We start from the raw sequence: 25,185 nt of genomic DNA, 5'->3' as shown, positions 1-25,185 counted from the left end.
AATTTTTATTGGTATTTATCACTATTTTTAAGATGTTTTTATAGACCAAACAATGCACCAAATATGTGTTTGTTACCATAAACAGGAAGTACAAAAATTAGACCCAAACAGAAGAATGAGAAGGGAGACAACGGTTTCACGATAATAAAAAATATCGGTTTTACTAGAGAAGGTTACAAAAATCATCACTATATAGGAGCCATAGAACTATTTCCAACTTAAAAAATAAAACCATAATGAAACACCTACGGGGACTACAATGCCATCAAAGTACAATGGAGTTTTCTTTAGAAAAGAGTGGGTGGAAGAGGGGGAGTTGTGGAAAAGGGGGGCAAACACCGCCTACCATAGTTGTCAGTACAATTGAATACACATCACCTGAAAAACTGCGAAGACACAGTCATGTCTCCTTCATGCAAATAACGAGGAAACAACAACACCCTGACACGCATCGTCTTATAGGAAATTGAAGTTTGCCTTTACATCAACCTGGTGGCAAAGCACGTATATTTATCAAACATAACACACATGGCAATATAGTCCTTTTTTATACAGAATAGACAGCTGCACACATGGACAATACTGACATGCTTCATCTCATCAAAGTTCAATTATTTGTCTTCTTCAGTGTTTTTTTATAGGATAAACTAACCAGTGATGACTGATGTAGAATATAGTTCATGATTGTTAAACATTTTCCGATTATAAAATGAATGTATGAAAATTCCTGACTTGTTCTAATTCAGTGTAAACATCCAAAACAGTCTTTGTGGATCATCTGAGAGGCATGACGTTAAAAAAGAAAAAGAAAAGAACGAGTGACTTTTTTTAATCAACTCACATGTTGACGAGTCACTCGTTTGGCCGGCCATCAGGGGAAAGAAAAAAAATAAGCACAAACAAGTTCCATAAAATCATTATTACTGAATCACAAGTAGAACTCAGCTGCCTTAAACTGATAAAACATTTAAAAATCAATTACCATATTTTTTTCTTCACATTTTAAAATGTATACGTCACAAGCACCTCAATCCATCATATCATAACTGCACTGTATCCCTCTCACGACATATCATTTAAGATGTTAAATTACAAGTATTATTATATCAAATGCAGAACTAGTATTTGAGTGCTAAACACGTATCTCAAAGGGTACATTTACATATATGTGTGGAAAACATTAATAAAAGAGCATGGCAAAACGCTGATTGTGTTCTCCCTGTTTTCAGAGAGGTGTAAATCAAGCTTTTTTAGGGTGGTTCGGCTATTTACAAGTGAACTTCATTCACAAAAGGAGGAATTTTAGAAAATGAATGACCAGTTTTCCCTGTATAATTCACACAGGAGAGCGTACCAATCTGGTAAGGGTTGGGTTTTAAATGGTGAAGCTTTGGAAAAGAACACAACTGGCCAAAATTGATTTGGTATGATACCTGAGGTGTGTGTCTTTTTTGTGTTAAAAGACCCAGATGGATTTATCGGTGATTTCGGCTGCCGGTAGTGTGTGTAGCAAACCCTTGAAGGTCTTAATACACTTATTTTTTGCTTTCTTGCCGAGAGTTAGAAGAGGAACTTTCATGTTCGTATGGGAAGTATCAAGCTAACGCTAGCAGCAGGGTTAGCTTACAGTAGTTTAGCTTAAACAGCTAGAAACAGCTCTTGCTTTGTCGTGAAAGAAACAAAATCAGCTTACCAAGCTCATTAATTAATATGGGGGAATCTTGTTTGTTTAATTCACGCAAAAACCAAAGTGTAAAAACAACAAGTTGTGGTTTTACGTGGTGGTTATGGAGCCTCTACGAAGCCGCTGCACCAGCCAAAGAGGGATTACTCTGGCGTCGTAAAACCACATCTTGTTGTTTTAACACTTTTTTTGTGTGACTAAAAAAAAAACTGAGATAGACCATGTGAATTAGTAAGCTTTAGAAGTGCTGGGAGGCAGATTTTGTTGCCTACAAACAGAAGCTACAGTCTCTATGCTAGCTTGAGCTAGCCGGCTGTTAGCTAGCCTCAATCTTCTCATCTAACCCTTATCAAGAAATAAGCGTTTTCCCAAAACTATTCCTTCAATAGACCTCAATAGACCTCTGGTCTTAAATACCTTGGCAGCTAAATAAGCAAAGCTCATGTAAAGGCAAAACAATCCTTGAGATACCTTACGATTTGATTCTTTTAGGTGTTTCTATGAAAGATGGGGGCTGGGATGCTTTGTGTGTTTTTACGGGATTCTCATTCCCCCCTTACGTATCGAGCAATAGCAATAAAAAGTCTAAAATGGAGAAGAAAGTAAAGGAGAAAAATCGAATGAGCGCAAAAACATAAAGAAGAAGAAAGATCGTAATAGTACCTGGCATACTGTTCAGAGAGTATTAAAAAAACACCAACATTCGTACACATTCGCACAATATATTCATATTCATATATATATATATATATGCATATAAAACACCAAAAAACAGAGGAAGTTGGTCGCTGCCTGGCTTCCCTGTGGCTGAAGCAGACAGTGAGCAATGTTTTTTTTAGGCTGTTAGGAACCGTGTTGAGAGGCTGTGGTGGCTCAGGGCGCGAGGCCATCACAGCCGGGCCACGTTCACGAGCTGCCGCCCACAAGCAGGGGGGAGGAGACGCTTCTGAACTGATGTAACGTAGCCTACCTGAGCTCGAACCCGGCGGGCGAGCTCTCCCGTTCTGAAGCATCTGCCTCCATCCGGGCCTGCCGCTTCTCCTGATCCTCTATTCTCTTCCCTCCCGGTAGTGAGCTCACAACTCTTAATAAACGTCAAGGACAGGAAGAGGATGGAGAATCAGGAGGTTGGGGGACTATCAAACATGATCGAGGTGGTCTGTTTTAACGGAAGGAAGGATGGGTGGGCGCAGGGTGTTACGGGGTCGGGGGCGGAGAGGAGATGGTTGGCGGCGGAAGAGGATCCCTTGTCCTTATGAGTAGGAGGAGTTCTGGCCCTCCTTGGAGCGCGCCTCGGCCTCCACATCCTGGTCGTCCTTGGTCTTGATGTCCTGGTACTCGTGCGTGGAGACGGCGCTCCTCAGGTAGGCCCAGTTGGCTCCCAAAATCATCAGGTAATGGATCTAAAGAGAAGCAGACATTTTTCTTCATTAACTTAAAGGACATGAAATGATTGGTACCCTGTCCCTAGTCTAGTATATTTAGTAGAAATATACTACACAATCTACATAGCACTACGGTTTAGCTCCTCAGTACATCTGACGTGCCCATTGATCACAACCCTATCAGGCTTCTAGGTCATCAGGTCTGAGATCTTCTAGTACGCAGAATGAAGTGTGACTTATGGTTCTGAGAGCAAAGAGTTAACATTGCACTGAGTTTAGGAAACTGCATCCGAAAATTATCCTTCTTTATCTGTCTGTGTACGTGTGTGTGTGTGTGTGTGTGTGTGTGTGTGTGTGTGGTTGCACTTATATGTTGTATGTTCAGTTTTTTTGTTTATTATTGCATTCTTATTTCTATTAATGCTTTGTTTTTAATGTGTATGGTGTTTTCAATGTAAAGTACTTTGGGTTTAAATGAAATGAAAGGTGCTAACTAAATAAAATGGACACTGACATACTCATATTAGGCATGTTTCGAATATGCATTGTCAAAAACAGTTTTATACTTGGAAAAATACTTGACTCTTTTGTATTTGCTGTCGCTGGATCTGTTCTCCCACAATGCAATGTACATAGGAATCAGTAGGCTGTCTGTGGAGGGTAGTGTAAGAGCTTCAGAAATACTCCAGAAAAACAGAAACAAGAAATATCTGCAGCTGTGTGAATTGTGGGTCAATATAATGTTGACACTTTTTCCAATGAGCAGAAAAAGGTTAAAAGAAATGTTTAATGGTACAACATTGTCTTACTGACTGGGCGTCCATATTTTACGTGCAGTTAAAAGACAACAGGTGATTTTAGTAAGTGGTAGTCGTGGGTGAAATCAGCTGGCAGGATGAAAATACAGGTCAACTTCAGCAAAATAGTAATCAAACGCAAAGAAAAGAATCTTAAAAGGTTTAAATACACATTTAATGGTACTCCGGGCACTTTTTTGCTCACATTTATATATTTTGTATCTCTTCCTACCTCCACAAAAAGTTTGGCTGTAAAACAAAGCAGAGAGGGCTTTCAGAGGAACATTTTTTTTTAGTATCTCTATTTCCCTGGACGTGAAACAAAGCAGTCCGCCTCCGCAGCCGAGTGAAACACTGACCCCCGTCTACACACACTCACGCAGCAGAGGCAGCCTGAAGGGTTGGATTCCAACCGACAGGATGACATGCTGACAAAAAACGTGTGAGAGGGAGGGTTGCTATGGCAACAGCTAGGCACGCCATGGCAACGTGCATATTTTCAGAGGCACAGTATCAATGGGATCGTGAACGGCTTACCAATGCGATGACGGTGGCCCCGGCGCCGGCGAACGCAACAATGTAGAGGTGGTAGGACAGGTAGAACTGTAGAGGGAAAGAGAGAGTTAGAGTGGAGGAAAGATTAAAAAAAGAAAAGAAAGACCAGGTCAGTGTCCGCTCACCTCGCTGGTGTTACAGATGTCTCCCAGTGTGGCTCCACAAGCTTTTCCAGGGGTGGCGTTCCAGGGAATAATACCTGCAGGATCAGAGAGATAAAACATCACAGGACTGTCGCTTTCTCATCTGAAACAAGAAGCTGTCCCCCCCCCCCGTGATTGAAGGCATTATAAATCAGGCTGGGATAAAGATTAAAGGCTGATTCTGTCCAGAAGCCTCTCCTCCAGGAATAATATGGGTTATTTATTCCACTTACTTCTGAAAACTAATATTACAGGTTATATAGTCTTCCTTTACTTTGAAATGTTTTCATTAATACTATCATGACAAAACACAAGCTTCATCAGAAACCTGTAACTCCGATGATAATTTGATGACTGACAGTAATTGGGTTAAATATTTTGTACGCTGTAAAGTACGACTGCCAGTGAAGCATATGTGATCCTCATCCTACTCCGCAAGCGGGCCAGCTGTCCTTCAAATGTGGGTCACATACTGTACGTTAGGCCATTACACAGATCTGCAATCATAGAAGAGCGTTACCGTGCTGTAATTCTGCAGGATGGGTGGATTTTCATAGAGATGCAATCAGGCTCTCAATAGTCTAAATGTATTTTTGACATCTTCCTATGTAGAAAAATGACATTTAAAGCAAACCGGACCAAGAGATAAATATGTGTTTATAGTGTCGCGGCATACAGCAGACTAAAGCCTTTTGGATTAGTTTGAGACATGTTTCTATATTTTGCTATCGTGCAGGTAAAGCCTGGCCTGCGTGTGTGTGATATTCTCTTATGCGCAAAGTTAAAAGCTCTTATTGCCGAGCCTGGCCGGCATGTTCTGAGCTCACTTGCCTGGAATTGAATTGAATTTCTCTTGAAGTTTGAAGACATGTTATACAGCATGCAATCTGATCTAGTTTACATTTGTTTTCTAAATCAAAATACCTAGGGGGATTGCTTCTATAATTAGGCTTTGGCAGACACTTTCAAAAATAAGAAGCTAGTGTGAAACAAATTTCCCACTTCAGGACTCAAACAATTATTCACATTACACAATTTGAGACAGGAAAGTCTCTTTAGTTGACTCGCCAAAGATTCATAAACATAAAATAAATAAGCTAGAAATCTTCTCAACTGACCAATGACATTTAAAACATTGTGCGGGTACATGTAGCACATTTAGCTTCTTATAAAACACACACCACACCCTGTTGCTGGCATATACTTGGTACCATCTTAGTTCTGAAGATATAAAATATAAAAATATAATATGTACTGCATGTAAACTGACGATATTAAGATTTAAACTGGTTTTATAAACCCAGTTATCAAGGCCCACCTGTCCTGCAAGTTCCTCTCCTGCACACCTGATCCAATTAAACTGTAATGAAAATGTGCCATCTCTAATTAGATCAGGTGTGCAGAAACCAAGCATGAGCAGAGATATAAAGGACAGGCTGGCCTGGATGACTCGAGGATGAGCTGACAAACACAGCTTAGAGGCGGTTTGATTCATTTTTCTTTGTTTTTGTTTATTTCACACGTCATCGTCGGACCGTTAAACACTATTTCAGAGATGCAATGATCACATGTAGGCCACGTGAAACGGGAAATCCCAAATGAGCTTATGAAAGCTTTTCAAAGGGGGCACGATAACAATAAAAATACAACAAATAATATCCAAACCAAAAACTCAATTTACCATAGACACAAAATAGACAAATACAGAAAAATACAGAAAAAGCAATTGTCCATATCTTGTGGTATTTATTAGAATAAAATGGCACTGAGGGGGAGATCCACCCTCTAATACTTCATCATTGTTTCAGAAACAGCTCTTGAACCTGACAATGATAATTGCTAGCTTTTTATGTTAGGAAAAAACTCTATTATAGAAGCAGATAGACTAAATCCACCTCCTAATATAAGCCACAACTGATGTTTTTGTCAAGCGTTACCCTGGAAACCACAAACTAAATTCAACAAGACAGGGTGGGGAAACATGGAACTCAGAGAAAGTCATGGAAGCTTGCACTTGAGTTACTGCAGTGGGATGAAGGTGGGACAACCTACCGTACTGCCTCACGTCCACACAGATGGAGTCAGGTGAGGTGATGTTGGCGTCAGGAGCCTTCATGGCGGCGCAGGTGTTCCACATATTAAAAAAGAGGAAAACGGGTATCGCCGTGAAGCCGAAGATGGCGAGGAAGGCCAGAGCGAGGATGTAGGTCAGGAACATGAACTAAGGAGAGGAGAAAAGAAAGGAAGGATTTTATTTATTTATTTTCCAGTCTGATTGTTTTTTCCCTTAAAGTTTGCATTAGGAGAACTGGGTTAATATTATTCCCTGGACACCTCCACCCACCACACACACATTCATAGTGTCAGTGTTTAAGTTAATGGTACTGGACATCTGCAGAGTAATCAGGCTAGAAAGGACAAACTGTTCCAGAGTTACCCTCAAGTGAGAGAGAGTGTGTGTGTGTGTGTGTGTGTGTGTGTGTGTGTGTGTGTGTGTGTGTGTGTGTGTGTGTGTGTGTGTATGTGTTGTCACTGACAAAATTAATGACTGTTATGTGTTCCTTTTTATAAGCCAGCTACACTATTTATTTATATATAAGAACACAAGATACACATCAGAGCAATTCAATCTTATTTAGAGGCTTTTTTGAGTGTATCTGGGCCAGTGGGTGTGATGATTTGCAGCACGTGTGTGTGTGTGTGTGTGTGTGTGTGTGTGTGTTGACATACAAAGGCGGTGATGCAGCGTCCACAGACGGTGGTCTTAAAGTCGCTCTGCAGCTCCTTCTTTATGGCGCTGGTGGTGTAAAAGCCCTCAGCCAGCAGGACGATGGCGTAGACGAAGAAGAAGGAGGCGATGCCGTAGATGGTGTACTGAAAGATCTGGATCCTGAACACACACAAACAGTAATTGTAACCCCATGTTGTGTGTGTTTAGGTTGATATAATAGGTGTAATTTTAAACAAATCAATGCAAGACTGAGTGATCAGTACTGTATTCTACGTTAGCTTTGTTTATAGATATGACCAGTAGCTTATGGTAGGGTATGCAGTAGAATGGCACAATCATTTTTGAAACATTGCCAGAGAGAAGAAGCTGTGATATTCCCTTTTACTAAAAAGGAAGAAAATCTAAAACTACCAGAATGCAACGCGCCGCACCGGACCAATAAATGCTCCCACTGATGGGTGATGTAACACGAGCTTGTTGGGCTTGTTTGTATTAGTCAGGATCACAGACACTTCACTTCCAGGATAATCGCCAGAACACCCATGCATAGTTTTAAAGAAAACTTGAACCGTGCAATACGGCAGGCCTGCTTGGTTCCTTGGGGGAATGATTGTAAAGATTTGTAAAGAATATGTTTACTGCGTTTAGTTTCTAACTGGGACATTTTGGGCAACCTGATCTCACAGAATTCCGTGAAATGAACACGACCCTTAAGTAAAAGAAATGGTTGTGGGTGGGCTTACGTTCCGTGACACGTAGGAAGAATGGAACGGTTAGGTTTAGGAACAGTTGAAAGTTCTGTGTTTGACCCATCCACCCCCCCCCCAACCAACAGCCTTACGCAGATTTTCGGGCTTTTATTCTATTCACTGCTAATGCTACGTCATCTTCTTATTGACTTTACCTTGATATTGTTTCCGTGGTGGCCACAGGGATTTTTCTCACATTCAACGCCACCATCACATTTCAAAGCTGAACTGAAGACTTTTTTATTCAGAAAGGCATTTTTGTGCTGATTGTTTTTATTATTATTACTCTCCTGTGTAGCACTTTGAGATTCCTTGGAATGAAAGGTGCGTTATAAATAAAATATATTATATTATTATTATTATTATTATCGCGTAATGCGGTGTTAACAGTTTGTGATCATTTCACGGAATTCTGTGAGACCAGGCTGTTTTGGGACCAATTGGCGGGGATTTGTTATGGACAAAATACACACAGCATTACACTGGTGAGAGCACATGACTAATTATGATTATCCAGCTAAATTGTGTCCATTTGCCAAGGTACATATGTAGTTCAAACATCAATTGGGTTTTAAATTGGTAAAGTAACTCTTTAACAGTGTATCATAAAATATGCGTTTTATAAATACTTACACTTGAGCTATTGTAAACATCTTCATTCAGAATATCTATATTCTTTCTGTTAAAGCTAACTCACCTGGGTTAGGAGACATTTACAAGTTACAAGCTCTCCTTGACAGATTTACTAGTACCAGTAGCCTATAGTCACTGTTGTTTCAAGGCTTTCTACTGAAACCATTAATGGTGCCAAGAGCTCATCAATGATTCATCATGCTCATTTAGTCTTCATGAGAACTGAGTGTGAAGCCTGTTAGCAGAACACCGTATTCCAGTAAGTGTTACAGCGCTATAGTGCTTGATTTCACGGCTAATGACGGATTATGGATGGCGTAGCGGCAGCTGTTGTGAGCCAACCGACCCGCACTGAGGACTTACACCAACGCGAGGGTGGCGTGGTCCGTGGTGACCCTGGAGAAGTGGTTCTCCAGCATGGTCAGGGTGCCGGTCAGAGCCACGTGGCCACAGCCGCAGAACAGAGCCACGCCTGAGAAGCAGAGGATGGTGGCCACTAGGGAGGCGTAGGGCACCCCGCCCAGACACTTGATGCAGCACTCGAAACATCCTGCAGAGGGAGAAAGCGGGAGCATGGTTAATGCATTGATACAAAGCTTTCTTGTCGAAGTTAGCTGTAAGAAAATTGCCGCGGAGGCTTGAAAAATGCTTTTATTTGCCCTCCTCTGACGGATTTAAAAGGCTTTAACAGAGTAAGCTTCTGCAACACAACACTCATAAAGTGGCTCGATCGGCTCAGGTGATGACACTCACTGCAACACTCGACGGCCTACTGCCCACTGTTTTTTAGACGTTACTCATGTGCAGAGACCTACGTGGACGTGCATACTGCTGAAGAACAAACCCCACCACCTGGAAGGCACGTAGCGCGGCTAATCATAGCATCTCTCACAGTTAGTTCACTTAGAGCTCGGCTGGGAGAGCTGAATATTACATGCAAGCTGTGCTACATGCTCGCATCCTACACTGCTCAAAAACCACTTCATCTCCCTCGTCTTTAAAGAAACATTTCAAACTATTTTTTATCCTTCTTTCTCAGGCATTAATAACTCATGGAGTGGCACTTGTTTCGAGTCGTACTGTGGCGTGCATAAGTTTACACACCCATGCTAAAGTTGTTTAAAAAGAGGAATTAAAAACAACATCTTTTTAGAAATTGATTTTAATGCCTTCATTAAAAAAAGAAATCAGGAAAATCAAACCTTTCAAGGACACCAATTTTCTGAAAATCAACCTGAAAATTGGCCCACACACATTGCATATATTTTTAGCATTTTTCTCATTTTTCACCACTCCAAAACGACGACGAATGATGGACAATTATCCCTTGTGCTCAAGCACTTTCCACAGAATGATGATGATGATAAATTAGTACATTTGTTTTTCATTAACTGTAGCGGCGCGGGAAGCTCATAACTCACTGGGGAGATACAGGTACGGGGAATGCGGTGCTTTCTGCTCCCATCGCAGTCGAAAAGATGAAGAGGAAAATAACACATTGCATTGAGCACTAGAGTTCCATCTTATATAACACCCGTTAAAAATAGCTCTTCCAGCGAAGCAGGAAGTTACTCTGAGGGAAAAAAAGAAAGACAAAATGAACTTGTGTGTGCCACTTTGCTGTTTCCATGACAACCTGCTCCAATTGACAATTCCAAAGCATGATTATTTTATGTTCAGGAGTTTGGTGAATCTAAACATTGCTGTGTGTAAAGCCTTAAATCTGGGATTGCATATCAGTGAAACTGCACTCAACACACAGTACTTCATTCAGGCCAGCTAGTGTTACAAGTTGTTATTGATTAGCTTAAAGGGACAGATTGATTTCAGCCCCACTGAGACGAAGGGTCAGCCATAGCATCACCGCTGGGAAACGTTGGTTTACTCACCACTCCAGAATGCAACGTCTCAAAAACTATGAAATGGATTATCCTAAATATTGGTAAAGATCATGGTTTCCAGAGGACGAATCCTACTGACTGTGGTGATTACGTAACCCTAACCCTAGTACTTTCATCGGATCCAAATTCACTCGGCAATACTTTGGTAGCAGTGGCATTCCTATCTGTGCATTGTGTTCAGTGCCAATTGACAAATGTTAGCATGGTAACCATTATACCTGCTGATCCGCTTCATTTCAGCGTAGTGCCTGAAGTCCAGTCTCACTGTCTCACTTTCTCACCATGTAAATGTATTTGGGAAAACCTTCCTGCTGAATTGGACAATTTTGCAAAATGTCATCAAATGGACAAAATAAGATCAAATGTAATGACACTACTCTATCAAGAAATTTGTAATTTCCGAATTTGCTTTCACGAGATTAGATTATTTTAGCAACTTCACAAACTAACGTCTAATTTGCAGAACCAGTCACCAGATTTGATGATTAATGATTAATCGTCTTATGATTAACAAACAGCTGGTAATTTACATAAACTTTAAGACCTTATTTGTCAAGCTAATCTGTTTCCGTTTGGTACTGTCATACTTTTACATCAGTCTAAATACAGAAAGTTTCTCTCTGATAATTTACTCGTGGCTCCGCCCTCTGCTGAGGCTTGTTTCTGACCTGAGTGTGCAGGGTTGTGTGCCGTCACATATTGAAAACCCCTCCACTCCATGTCTTGATGAATGAAAAAAACCCAAGCCATGACTCTAAGATGCAACGGCTCGCCTCCAAAGTGTGCTGCTGCCGCTGAAGACTGTGTGTTGCGTAACGAAGCGGAGCCTCGTTTCATAATAGATCCAAATCCTATTAATGTTAATGAAGGAAGCGGGCTGATGGAGAGGTGGAGCTGATAAGGCTGGATGGCTCTAAAATCCTGAGCCAACAAACAGGCCAGGCCTCGGGGGGGGGGGCCTGGGGGGCCTGCAATGGACTCACTGGTCAATACAATGAGGACCTGGAGGCTGTTTAAAATGTTAGTCCTGTCTTTTTATTTTGAGAAGAGAATAAAACCTGCCAGCGAGACGTGATAAGCCTGCTTTTTTCAAATGCAAATGAACAATTTCCATGTGTTGTTATCTTCATATTCATGGACTATTCCTCCATTCAAGGTTGGGAAAGGAGCCAATTTGCAGATTTTTCTCTTTCTTTACGTTTGAGGGTGCGTGACCGGTATTTTAGGCTCATATAATTCCTGCTGTTAACTCTATCTTCTCCCTTTCTCCATACAGCTTCATGGGTGAATTCACAGGTTTCTTTAAAACACTGAGCGGGCTCCTCATCCGGTCCGCCTGTGGCTACGACTGTTTGTCAGCCTCAGTTTTAAAGTGCGCTAATGGGAAACAGACAGGCGAGAGTGGTCAGCTCCAGCCACCCCTAATGGAAATCAATGGGCTATTCATTAGAGCAGAATTTAGGTGACACACCGAGGCCGGCTCGTTGCTCTCATTTTCTACCTCGCTGCATCTCGCTACCTCTCGTCTCTGCCCTGCTTGTCTTCTTCTCTGCTCCCTGTCTCTGAAATATGGCCGCATGCCCACGTTGTACTTACAGGGAGCCAGCTGGAGTTAATCGCTTAGACAATATGTTACACTCCTGCATACGATGCTGTATCATACATCACCTCAACAATCTGAGACCAAGGGCCATGCATCAGTTTGTGGGAACATTTTACAGGGTGTCAGTGAAGGCGCCTGGCTCGCCATTATGAAAGAACGTGAGATTGGGTAATCACTGTTCATTTTGTCGAGCGACAGAACAGCAAATAATTTAACAGATTAGAGCGGCAATTAAGGATAACACCCCCTGCTGCTGAATCTTGTTCTTCCTCTGCTGCAGCCTGCAGGGCAAAACTAGAAACTGTTCCCGTACTTAAAGTACAATTTTACATATGGATGGATGGATGGATGGATGGATGGATGGATGGATGGATGCTCACTCTTTCTTTTGCATTTTCCAAACAGAAAAGGAAGCAATGAGTGGAGATTCAGAAAAAATGAGAAGCAATGATGGTATAAGCGAGGAGTATGTATGCAAGAGAGAAAAGGAAAGCAGAGGTGATTGGAGAGGAAGAGCGAGTAAGAGATCGATAGAGAGCGAGCAGAGTAACAAAGGGAAGAAGAAAAAGAGGTGAAGAAAAAGGCAGAGCGAGCAAAGAAGAACAGAGAAAGAAACAGAGAGAGAAAGTGTAAGCGAAAAAAAAAAAGGCAGTTCTAGGCCTTGGGGCTGGCAAATAGCAGTTGCCATAGCAACGTGTTACCCACGACCCAGTTCAGCGGTAGCGTAGTCCTTCGCAGCCGCTCCACACATGTACCAATGTAGAGTGATGTAACCTCAATAAATAAATACAAAATTCAATTCGGTGCTAAATAGTGACAACAGTGTGAAATTTGAACCAAAAATACCCAAACAGCAAGGGATGTTAAAGCAACAGAACAAGACAAATGGAAGGAGGGCAATGCAAAATATCTCCTTCAGTAATTTGCTGGTTAGATTTGGGGAAATAGGTCAAATTATTGTAGTGTTTGACAAGAAAGAGAGAGATGGGAGAGAAAAGACAGCTCTGCATGTACTTAAAGAATGATTACAATACAACAACAACCATCGATACGTAATCATAGAAGTTCATCAAGTGAGATGTAAAACTAATTTCAATTCAATTTTATTTACATACAGTATCAATTCATAACAAGAGCTATCACGAGATACTTTACAGATAGAGTTGGTCTAGACCACATTCTATGATTTACAAGGACCCAACAGTTCTAGTAGTTCCGTTCATAGCAAGCAACAGTGCCACAGTGAAGGGGAAAAACTCCCTTTTAGGAAGAAACCTGGGACAGACCCAGGCTCTTGGTAGGTGGTGTCTGACAGGGCCGGTTGGGGGTGTGATGAACAGAGGCAATAAGAGTCACAGTAAAAGAAGACCTGCATTCATTGATCGTCCACTTTGGGGCATCAGAAACAAGCTAAAGCACCGACATCCTTAACATAGCAACATTAGCATTCATTTGAGTTGTGTTTATGTGCACCCAATGGATGCAAATCAATCTGTTTTTAGCTCTGTTTTGGTCTCTACCAACCCCCTGAGTGAAAATGCTGGCTCTTGATCTTTTAAATGGTCCCCTGTGTTCACCGGCGTGTTGCTAGTGGGCCAGTAGGGAGGTGAGAGTGAACCAGAGTCTATGATCTCTGTTCCATTAGTCATTTCATCCCTTGTTAATACAAAACTAGTATTTATAGCAACTTTAAGTTTAGGATAAAATCCCCAAGACCCACTTGCTTCTTTCGGTTTCAATCTTGTTTTACTTAATGCATTTTTAATGTGATTATGCAACTGCAGTGACATTATGCCACATCACACAACTGCAGGCGGTTAATGAATGGTCCAGTCTTTATTCCTGGTTTTCTGTAAAAAGGAGTTAGCGTCATCTAAAAAAAACGTCATACACAGCAGCTGATAATCTACACAGTCAGTACAAAATCTTCATTTGGTTTTGCCCTTCATCACAGTCATATTCCGAGTCTTCTCATTAGACGAGAAGGTTTCAGGCTCTTTGGTTGGATGAACGAGGCGTGGCACAGAGTGGAAATGGTTGGAGACACAACTTGTCACCCATTGCTGATGTTCTTTGTGATTATGCTGCGCTAAGTGTCAATCACTTGACACCCACGACATGAAAAGTGAAATAATCCCTCAAGTACATTATCCCTAGGTTTGAATTCCCCTTTAGTAGCTGCTTCCCTCTGCCCTCTGCAGATAATATTCCCTGAACCGATGTGCTGCATTTCTCTGGCAACATTGTGTTTGGCTGCCATGACAATGAAGCAGATTTAAATATAAACCGAGAGCAGATTATGTCCACAGTCCTAATAATTTGCCATAAACTGTACAAACCAGTGGCGCTGCATGATTATCGCCAACTGTTAGTACGTGCAGTGCATCTGCCACGAATAACAGCGTTAGTAAAGCTTTGTGAATATTTCAGCGGCCGGTCTGGTCCCTGCCTGAGGCTGTACTCCAATTTAAAAGTGCTGTATTCATTATGGGGCATTTTTCTCTCACAGTGCTTTATGGGTAAATTCCCACAAGATAGGAGAAGGACCTCAGAGAGAGAGAGAGAGAGAGAGAGAGAGAGAGAGAGAGAGAGAGAGAGAGAGAGAGAGAGAGAGAGAGAGAGAGAGAGAGAGAGAGAGAGAGAGAGAGAGAGAGAGAGAGAGAGAGAGAGAGAGCTATGTGGGAAAGTAAAGCTGTCTCCTCTGGTTGAGACAAAAAAAAGATCCCCATCTGTTAGATGACAGCAGACTTCAGCAACAACACACACACACACACACACACACACACACACACTTTTACCTCATATATTCTGTCTTTCCACTCGAGAAAACACCATGAGAAAACATCAAAACTGCATCGTCATGGAGGCAAAAACCACGCTTAGCCCCTAATTACACTTAATTACCTCTTGGGTCTTATTCCTGTTTTGCAGTTTTTGTCATTGATTTGATCAGTTGAGACACCAAAGTAATTGCTTAAACATCTCAAGACTCACACTCGACATGTTAATATAAGGTACTGAGCCCTCATTGCACAAAGTTGACAAAAACTACTCTTTTTCATGAGGATGAGATACTTTGACAGTTAATTGGTTGATTGTTTTGTCTATACATTTCGGAAAATAGTGAACAAATTTTCAAGTTGCTTGTTCTCTCAGAATTACACCTTTTCTGCGGGAAGTGTAGTACATTGGCAGAGCAGCAGCATCCGTGTGTACGCACAAAGCCCTGCAAATTTAGATTCTGAAAAAAATCTAACGACTTATCTATGATCAAAATGGCGGCAGATTAATTTTCTGTCAATCGATTGATCAACTAATTGTTAGCAATCCACTTAGTGATGTTATTATTACCAGTAGGATCAAAACTAAGTTGAGATAAACTGGCATTATCGTTCAAAAGCTAGCAGTCGTTGCATGTGAAGATTCACCCTTTGCAGCCTGTAATTTATGTTCAGAAAGTCCCAAAAACAACAGAATATGCAAATTGTTTCATTTGCTGTTTAAAACAAATCATCTCCCATTCATCTGATAACCAACACAATGTCAATGCGACTGTTTTCAGTAATGTGCTTGTGCTGGGAGCCCGGTACAGTATGAGGAGGACGCCAGCTGCCATCACCATTCCCAACCTTAACTAACTGACCCTAATGTTCTGTCCTTCTTCTGCCTGTGTTATGAACGCCATGAGGTCAACATCTGGCCGGGTGTGATTGAGCATGATGGACTCTAAAATCCTTTTGTTGGCACTCTACTGTGTGATCAATACTTGTATGTCGTTGATCTACTTGGTGTTGTACTTCTCTCTTTCTGGGGCCAATCGGGGCTACATGACTGCTGGGTGAAGGACTCAACTCCCAAGACAAATCTCCCATGTTGAATGTACAAAACACAACATATATCCTGTATATCCACTGTACACAAAGTCACACACAGATGGGGGCACATAAACTGTTCATCCGGTCCATTAGCTTGTTTGAAATAGCATGTTTAGCACTGACACTGACACCATGCAGGTCAAAACCCAAATGCAAAGGCAGGTAAACATAAGAAAAACACAGGAATTAATCACACGTTCAAGCCCACCAGAAGAGAGTTAACCTCACACATAGCTACATTATGCTTGCACTCTCTGAAACATCAAGTATTCATCTGCTCTCTGGGTCACTTAAGGTGCTTAAGAAGTTTGTCCCTTGCAGGTATTGAAGTTGTGAAGAAAGTTCAGGAATACTGCTTTATCTTCATTATCTTCATAATTTGGACTGTATTATCACACAATATGCAAGAAAGCTGGACTTGTGTCCTCAGGGGCTATTTTGTAAAATGAGGCAAGTACAATTAAAAGCAGATCATTATAAGGGTTTATTAAAAGTGCCTGGCTGCAGGGTGCAGTGACAGTGGGACCTAAACAGAGATGGCAGATAGTCCACTGACCGCCTACACTGTGTCAAAACTCTCCCAACAGCTCTCTCTCTCTCTCTCTCTCTCTGTCTTGTCTCTAATCTTCTGAATAACAGGAGCAGGATTACCTGTCCCGAGCTGCCGTGAAGGCTCAGCCGAGCACTGAGCTCTATTATTTTATGTCTTGTCCCACTAAAATGTAAAATGGCCCCTCTGGCCAGAAGTGGCGTGCCATCGCTCTGAATGGCTAAGCGGTTATGCAACCAACTTGGCTAATGTCACTTTCCCTGAGATGTCAAAGAAGTCAGTGGCCCTCCCCTTGCCCCTTTGCCTGGTCTGGTTAGTCCACACAGCATTCTGGGATGGGAGAAAAACGTGCTCTGGTTTATCGGCGTTTCTTTAAACCAATCACAATTTTCTTGGGTGGTGGCCAAGCGCCAGACACAATGCCAGTGCCTCTGCAAAACAGCCTCGGGAAGGATCTTGTTTTGGGGGAACGTGCACGTTCAGAGTTTGTTTTAGTCGTGCAACGGAAACCTCCGATTGGACAGATAGTCTAGCTAGCTGTCTGGATTTACCCTGCAAAGATCTGAGGAGCAGGTAACCATAGTCCTCAGAAATCCACCAGAGTTTACCATGCCAACACAAAAAAAAGTGCAACAAAATGGACATCCAGCCTAAAAAAACAGGGACATCCAACGAAATTTCCAACGGCACTTGAACAATCCCAGGACACTATCTGTGAATGCAGATGACACATAATTATCATGAAAATTAAGACAAAAGAGACCAGCGTCTAAGTGAGAGAGTGTCTGGTGCTGAGGGTATATAAGTCGGCACTTAAAGCAAGGCCACAGGCCACAGACCACAGACCACGGACCATGTCCTGAAACAGACCCAGAATGCCCTACACATCACACAGGCCCTGTCACTCATCAATGTCGGTCATGGCGAACCACGACGGGTGCTTAAGCGGCATCAGGCATGAGAGGAGCAGATTGGGCTTCAGTGGGTGATGGAGGAACGCCAGAGGAGGCTGGCATCACTCAGGAACAAGGCATGCTGTGCCAAGCTGCCACTCGCTGCTATTCATATCCCCACTACAGACCGGGGTTCAAACATAGATGTAGTGTGTTGGAGAGCGATGGTATTTTAGCGTGCGCATTTTCAAATTCTTTTAGTCTTTTGCTCCCTTCTAGGGGTCCACAGTTATTTTCAGTATACATCTTTTTTTAACTTTTTAATAATTTAGTCTATAAATCATCAGATAATAGTGCAACATGCATATTATAATAATTTCCAGAAGCCCAAGGTGACTTCTTCAAATGTCTTGTTTTTGGAAGAATACCCAAAGTTAATAAATTTACAATCATGTATAACAGAAAAAAAGCAACAAATCCTCACATTTGAGAAGCTGAAGCTATGCTTTAGTGACTTTAGGTGAAAATATATGAAGTGGCACATTCATCTTTTGACAAATGAACACATTGCATTCATAAGCAATAAAACATCCCCTTTGTCAATTGTCAGGGGTTTTGCTGCTACAGCCTTATTTGGTATTAATTAGCAGCCTTTAGATACGGTATATGTTGGCTAATGTTAGCCAAGTTTAGATAACTAAATTATGTGTATTACCAACATTACTGAGCCAGTTTATGGACTTTATAGCTCTTCTCTATGGTTGTATCTTCTGAATTCTTGGGCTAACGTTCTAGCATTTATGACTTTTCTGTAAATGTGACGCAAGCCAGCAAAAGGCAAGAAGACTCACTTTAAATGATAAACTGTCTGTCAACCAGTCAACTGCTTTCTGCTCTGATTTTTCATAGTAATCAAAATGTTATTCCTTATTGCTTGATATACACTCGGCAGTAGAATTTTTAGATATAAAAAAAATATAAAAGAGTACTTTTAAGGTATTTCTCACAACTCTACATGCATTCATATTCAGAAAATAAATACACATCCAGTCTAAATATTGCATGTTTTATGAACATACAAGCAAGAAAGTACACTTAGATATAAATGTGACCACCGCGTGGGGACTGAGGCTCACCACACATCTTGCCAACATATGTGCTCACTAAAATAGAGCTTTTCCTTTAGTTGCACCAACACCGACACAGACATTCCCCTAAACCACTCCTGGTCATTGACACGTAAACAAATACAAACACACACACACACACACACTAACACACACACACACACATATCCAGATGGAGGCTGACAGCATGCTTTGGGCAAATGGCTTCAAATGAGGAACACATGAGCCTCTTCCTGTGTGATGGCTCTCACATGCTTCACAAGCTCACACACCTACAGGGCAAGAGGGAATAGGTGAACTGTGTGTGTGTGTGTGTGTGTGTGTGTGTGTGTGTGTGTTCTTGTTGAACTATATTATTGGGGTGCAAAACCCAGGAATACAGTATATTTGTGGGGTCCCGACAGTTAGGATTAGGGTTAGAATTAGGTCAAGGTTAGGGTGAGGGTATGGGTTAAGGTTGGGCATTTAGTCATTTAGTGATGGTTAGTTGGGGGGTACTTCACCGATTAGCATTAAGCTTTGTATCAGTAGAAAACCCGGTAGTATTTTCAAATGACTGTGCTTCCCTCCCTCATGCCCTCCTGAGACGAGAGACTCCTTTAGGCTATCATGTGTCTGGAAAAAAACCTCAGATGACGCTAAAATTGTCATTTTGCGTCAGCAGAGGCATTTTTTCCCAGCGGGTGTGGACTACAAGCCAGCTAGTTCCGCAAGTTAACATAACAACATAAGAGACCAAATTTAAAGATATAGTCATCTTTCCAACTGTGAAATATCCCTTTTAAGGTTAAGGTAAGGGGCTAGGGAATGCATGATGTCAATGACGGGTCCCCACATAGATAGTGCCACGCAGTGTGTGTGTGTGTGTGTGTGTGTGTGTGTGTGTGTGTGTGTGTGTGTGTGTGTGTGTGTGTGTGTGTGTGTGTGTGTGTGTGTGTGGGAGAGAGAGATAAGTTGGAGAATCAGGACATAACAGGGAAGAGAAGAGGGCGAGATAAGAGAACAGAAGAAACAAAAAGGAGCATTGTGGTGTTTTATTTGTAACAAATCTATCTGTCTGCAGGCAGGGGAAGATTTGTGATTGAGTGTAATCATTGTTTAAAGAGGTGTATGTCTCACCAAACCTCTCAACTTTAGCAGTTTGGATACCTTGCATGCAAACCCAAGCTTAAAGCACACCAAAACTGTCAGATTTGACCTGGAGTTGTCATTCTCTTAAACCCAGACAGCTCAAAATGTGTTCCCTTTTCTGTTAGTCTGGGACCAAAGATGTGACTGTATGAGCAAGAAAAAAACTGCTGAAACCTGTGAGTCACAATTCATGTAATAACATATTTCCTTAAAGTGTTCAAAATCAGAAGAATAATAAAGTATCTTTCTCTGTGTGGTTACATTTGAAATTGCTCCTACTTGTTTTGTACTCACTTAATATTGGTTTCAATGCAAAACTAATTCAGACACTTGATTCCACCTGGGATTCACAACTGAGTTTAATCAGAGAAGTCTATACATGGACCTTCTTGACGAAGACGTAATGTTGAAATGTCGTAGTTGTACAAGCATCAATGGAGTGTGTGGAAGCCTTTTTTTTTCTTCTTGATATTGTCATTGAAAAATTGCCATAAAGAGATTTAAAAAAACAACAACTGGAGAGCCTAAGTGAGAGGTGGTTATGTGTAACAAAGACAAGTAGGAGACGGATGCCAATAACAGCAAAAGCACACATTAGAGTGTATATGGGTGTGTGTGTGTGAGAGAGATGCAGCAGCAAAATGATAGTTGTGGATAGAAGCATGCAGAATGGCAAATAGTGACCAGGGAAACAACCAGGTGGCTGATACTAGGGCTGTACGATGTGAGGAAAATATGCACTATGCAATAAGGATGTTGAATATCGTAATATTAATATTACACGCAATAAAAAGACATTACAGTGTACTCAGTTCTGCTGCTTTCAGTATTTGACTGATACACAACAAATTGCTTGTTGAATTTAAAACAAATATTATTTTCCGACATTATTTTATTGAACAAACTTAACATTAAATTGAATATAAAAGGAACCACTAAAAAAGAATAACAGTATCTATTTAAACTGTAATTTTCTACTTATATTTCATTTCAAGTTACACAAAAAATCTGTCTATCGCGATATGTTGCAGCCTTTCGCGATGTGTACTGTATGTTGCGGCAGTTGATATTGCGATAACGATAAAATAAAAACCATTTTTTGTACAGCTTTATAGGTAATACTTTACTTAGTTGAACATTGTTTACGCATCGACTCAAGTTGTCAAATATAGCCCAAATGATGCTTGTGCACGGCCCAAATAAGCCATGTGGTTATAAAAGACACAAAAGATCATGTACGTATCGATATATCAACTTTTATTATGAGTCAAATCTACTTCTCACATCACATCAGCATCAGCCCTACCAAATGTGTGTAGGCTCACTATTATTTTTACCCATTTTATGCCCTAAAGTTATCACACCGACTTTTGGCTCACTTTCTCTCCTTGAAACATGTGTGAAGAAGAAGCTTCTTAGGATTTGTGTGTGTGTGTGTGTGTGTGTGGCAGCAGTGATATGCCTCAGCCAGTTAAATAGATTACAAGGCATGATAACGCAGGCAGCAACCTCATACTTAATGTACGCTTTCATCGAATTTGAACATCCGACAATTTATCACAACAGCGGCAACGCTCCATGAAGGATTCAAATGTTTTGTGTGACATAAAACAAGTGTTTGGTCTAGTCTAGTGTGAGGTCAAGAACGCAGGGTTAGGAACCTGTTCATTATTTACCGGCAACACAAACTAAATGTCAGCAGCAGCGGGAAGGGCAGTCCAGCTCCTTCCCCACTCCCGATCAACAAACAGGGGTTGGCCTTTAGATTCAGACCCAACATGGGCTCAGCTGGCGGTTGGTGTTTTTCTTTCTCAAATGGCCGTTGTGTCTCTAGCGGTATCAGAAAGCTCCCCTGGTTTATTCTTTTCATCATGTAACATCATTGTCACTCATTGAAAATGTCAGGAAAAAACAACAACACAGTTTTGCCTTAGTTTTTTTTTGACAGTAGATATGTAAAAGGCTAAGAAACATGCACATATTCACATTTTAGGCGCTGGCTCCAGAGAAATATTTAGGCATTTTTGATGTAAAAAATCTTGTTCCTGTCAATCGACTTATTCAGTGGTTCCCAACATTTTTAGCTTGGCTTATTTTGCTATGGATCATGTCATCTGAAGGATTGTTAAGACCTTAAGAAGTGAATGCATCCAGTATTTCATTAAACAAAAAAGAGCAACAATTAGAAAAAAATGGGTGCGTGAAAGAGTTCTGGAGAGTCACCATCTTGACTCTCCAGATTTGGAGTTTGGGTATTATTGGATTAATCCATTCATCAACTAATTGTTTAGAAGATAGAAGATTGATGTCACATATCTCATTTCTGTATGTTAAACGTGACTACCAGCAGCCGGTTAGCTTAGCTTAGCATAAAGGCTGGAAACAGGGGGGAACAGCTAGCCTGGCTCAGTCTAAATGTAACAAAATCCACCTACCAGCTAGGGGTGTGGGGGGGGGGGGGGAAATCAATACAGCAATATTATTCAGTGGTAATACTGTATTGATACACGGGCGCCAAGTATCGATCTTTCAGTATATATGTGTTGGTCAGTTTGCCTCCTGGACAATCACCTTTTGCAGCAACAAAATTGAAGTGGTATGAACAAACAGAGAAATTTATCTTTTTAGTGAAATCAGAAATTGACTAAGTTTCCTTTTAGGGACTTTGTTTAGAATTGGGAAAAATTAGAAGTTGGAAATTGCCATATATCGCGGAATATTGCAATATGTTTAAAATCTCAATAATATCGTATCGTGGCAAAAATATAGTGTAGTATGATGATATCGTATCATGAGCACCAGCACCTCTAAAGCTAATTATCACCTTATTTCTTGTCTGTTTAATCCGTACAAAAGCTGAAGCATTAAAAGGACAATTCGTTATTTCATGGTTGGGTTTCTTGCTTGGCAACCGGGGCCAACCTTCTTATCCTACACCTGGCAAGAAAGAAAAAATGTGTATCCCTAACGACGTCGAACTATTCCTTCAAACATTCACATCCTTTAACTGACTTTAAATCAGTCTGAAAACATCTTGCGTTACCTCTCCGACTCAGACTCTTGATGTCCTCCTCCCAGATTTGGGAACTTGAAAGGCTGATTAAAAGGAGCTCTCTTTGTGCTTCAGATGCTGCATCAAAGCTCTGCCCTTCCATGCAGAAAATTTAACAAAACCTGCACCCCTCCAGACGATGATGTAATCTCTTTTGGTTCGGATCTGAACATCATAACCAAAGGCGGTGAGCCAGTGTCGCGTTATGCAAGAGCACACACACACACATGCACACAAACACACACACACACACACAGGAAGGAAGCAAGGTGTGTGAACAGGCCAATCATTTGCAACAAAGGGGAGGACGGACCCACGAGGAGCATCTTGAAACGCACTCAGAAGCACTTTGGAAGCCGCTATAGGAGCCACATTAAATAAAAATACAGGAGCTGCTTTCTCTCATCAAACTGTCTCCTACTGATGAAATCTGACATCATCATACCTCACAGAGCATGGTTGATGTCTCGTTATCCGAGTCCTGAGCACAGTGTATGTGCACAGACATCCAGATTAGAGATTATAGGACGCAATCAAGCAAAAAGATCAATGCATGCGCACAAACACCACCACGGATTATAAACCTTGCCTGTGTTCTGTGTTTATTTGCAATTACTCTCAGCTCAATATCGTGCATAGACACAATGGTTGTGCATTTAGGATAATGGACTTTCATAGCTAATAGACATGCTCTTTGCAACTGTGAACATAGAACGTGTGAAGACAGTTAATCTAAAATTTATCATATGTGGTTTGAATTCATCTTCAGTTTCCATTTTTATACTAGTTAATACATTTTAGACCAAATATTTTGCTAATAATTGTGTCTTTAAACAGTAATGTAACCTGAAAGCTAGCTGTTTCAAGTCTTTATGCTAAGCTAAGCTTTAGAGAAACTAAAATAGTGTGACAATTCTACCTTTAATGTAGCATTATTAATATATTGCCTGGTGCATAAAAGGATTTTTACACTTAAAATAATATCAGTGTTCTTTGGTGAAGAAATGTATTGGTCATTTTTTGGTCTAAACGTATGTTGATTGTGGAGATTTATCCAATTTGCTAATAATGGACAATGTATCAGGACGGACCATTGATCAGTTAACAATAGCTTACATAAGTGGTTGGAGGCGGGGACTTAAGTCACAGTTTTTTTACCAATATTTGAAACCAAAATGAACAAGATATAATTTTTTGGTTAGATGTGAAACCAATACATTGATTGCTTGATTGGTTTTTGACCTTTACATACTCAGGAGGTACAGATGTTGCAGGACATCCGAGATGATTCTCCATTGGATCATTTCAGACGAAACGTTTGATTGTCACGCCATGCAACTGGGAGCTTTGTAAAATATAAGTATTACAACTTCCTACATCTGCTGTCCACATTATCAACATGCGCACATGAACACAAGCTCCTTACACGGCGGCTCTCGCCTTCTTGCCCCTAACTGTAAATCTTCAGCTTCTTAACGGATGCTTTAAGCCTATGGTAACATTCCAGATGTCAAAGGCACACACAAATGATTACACCAACAAATAGGCCATCCTCCAATCCAGTCTATTTTGGTTAGATGGTGTGGGTGGACTCAGTTGCGCAACACAACCACACCTGGAGCACAACGGTCCAGGCTGGTGAACTGGGCGCTTATTCCCCCGCTTCAACTGAGAATGGCGATTAAGGAACTCAGAGGGTTAATTGCAATCCATAAATACGGCCACCCTTCTGCTCAACTATCCCCAGGGTCTGTTAACAGACTTGCCCACTCTGTCAACTGAAGTGGCATGGCTCTCATTGGACACTGGCTTGTGCGTAGCAGCGTGCCTCAGGAGAGGATGATGTGATGTCTTTTTAAAAACATCACTGTTGAGGGACAACCCACTCTTCTGCACCTTATGTCACTGACAGACACTGTGACCCAGCAATATTTCTGGGACAGGGTCCAGGGACTAAGTCATTTCCAGAACTCTAAATCACGATATTAAGTAGATATGGTATGGTAAAGTTAAAAATCTGAATATGTGCTTTCAAAATTGAACATTGGATGCCATTATGTAATGCTAGAGCAAGTGATTTTAATATTTAACTACAAAATAGTGACATGTTGTAACGCTGAAGCTGAAAAAATTACCTTTTGACTCCAAGAAAGGATCATTTTCAACGCTGATGCAAAATCTGAATATTTGCTTAGATAATAGTGGAAAATGAATTCCATTTTAAAGTGAAATCACTTCAAAGGTGTTTTTAAAACACAAACCCTTCATTTTGCATCTGCACACATGAAAGCGGAGATAACCTCTAGCACAAGAGGGAATAAAACAGGGGAAACTCTGAATGTTGCTGTGTGGTGAGTGTGTGTAAACCCCCCCCCC

The 25,185-nt window shown here is 41.1% G+C and overlaps 1 protein-coding gene across 1 annotated transcript in view; it reads right to left on the bottom strand.

Moving 5' to 3' along the window:
- Positions 1-134: 134 nt before the first annotated feature.
- LOC117939336 (neuronal membrane glycoprotein M6-b-like) overlaps positions 135-25,185 on the bottom strand; it is a 26,706-nt gene continuing 1,655 nt past the window's right edge. The window contains exons 2-7 of the mRNA XM_034864567.1: positions 9,041-9,227; positions 7,295-7,454; positions 6,617-6,785; positions 4,547-4,620; positions 4,404-4,469; positions 135-3,087 (exon numbers count right to left, since the gene is read on the bottom strand). Coding sequence (XP_034720458.1) covers positions 2,938-3,087; positions 4,404-4,469; positions 4,547-4,620; positions 6,617-6,785; positions 7,295-7,454; positions 9,041-9,227 — 806 coding nt within the window. The 3' untranslated portion in view covers positions 135-2,937. The remainder of the gene's footprint in view (positions 3,088-4,403; positions 4,470-4,546; positions 4,621-6,616; positions 6,786-7,294; positions 7,455-9,040; positions 9,228-25,185) is intronic.

The sequence above is a fragment of the Etheostoma cragini genome, chromosome 24 (assembly GCF_013103735.1).
Source record: "Etheostoma cragini isolate CJK2018 chromosome 24, CSU_Ecrag_1.0, whole genome shotgun sequence".
NCBI classification, from domain to species: Eukaryota; Metazoa; Chordata; class Actinopteri; order Perciformes; family Percidae; genus Etheostoma; species Etheostoma cragini.
This window is presented reverse-complemented; position numbering and strand designations above follow the sequence as displayed.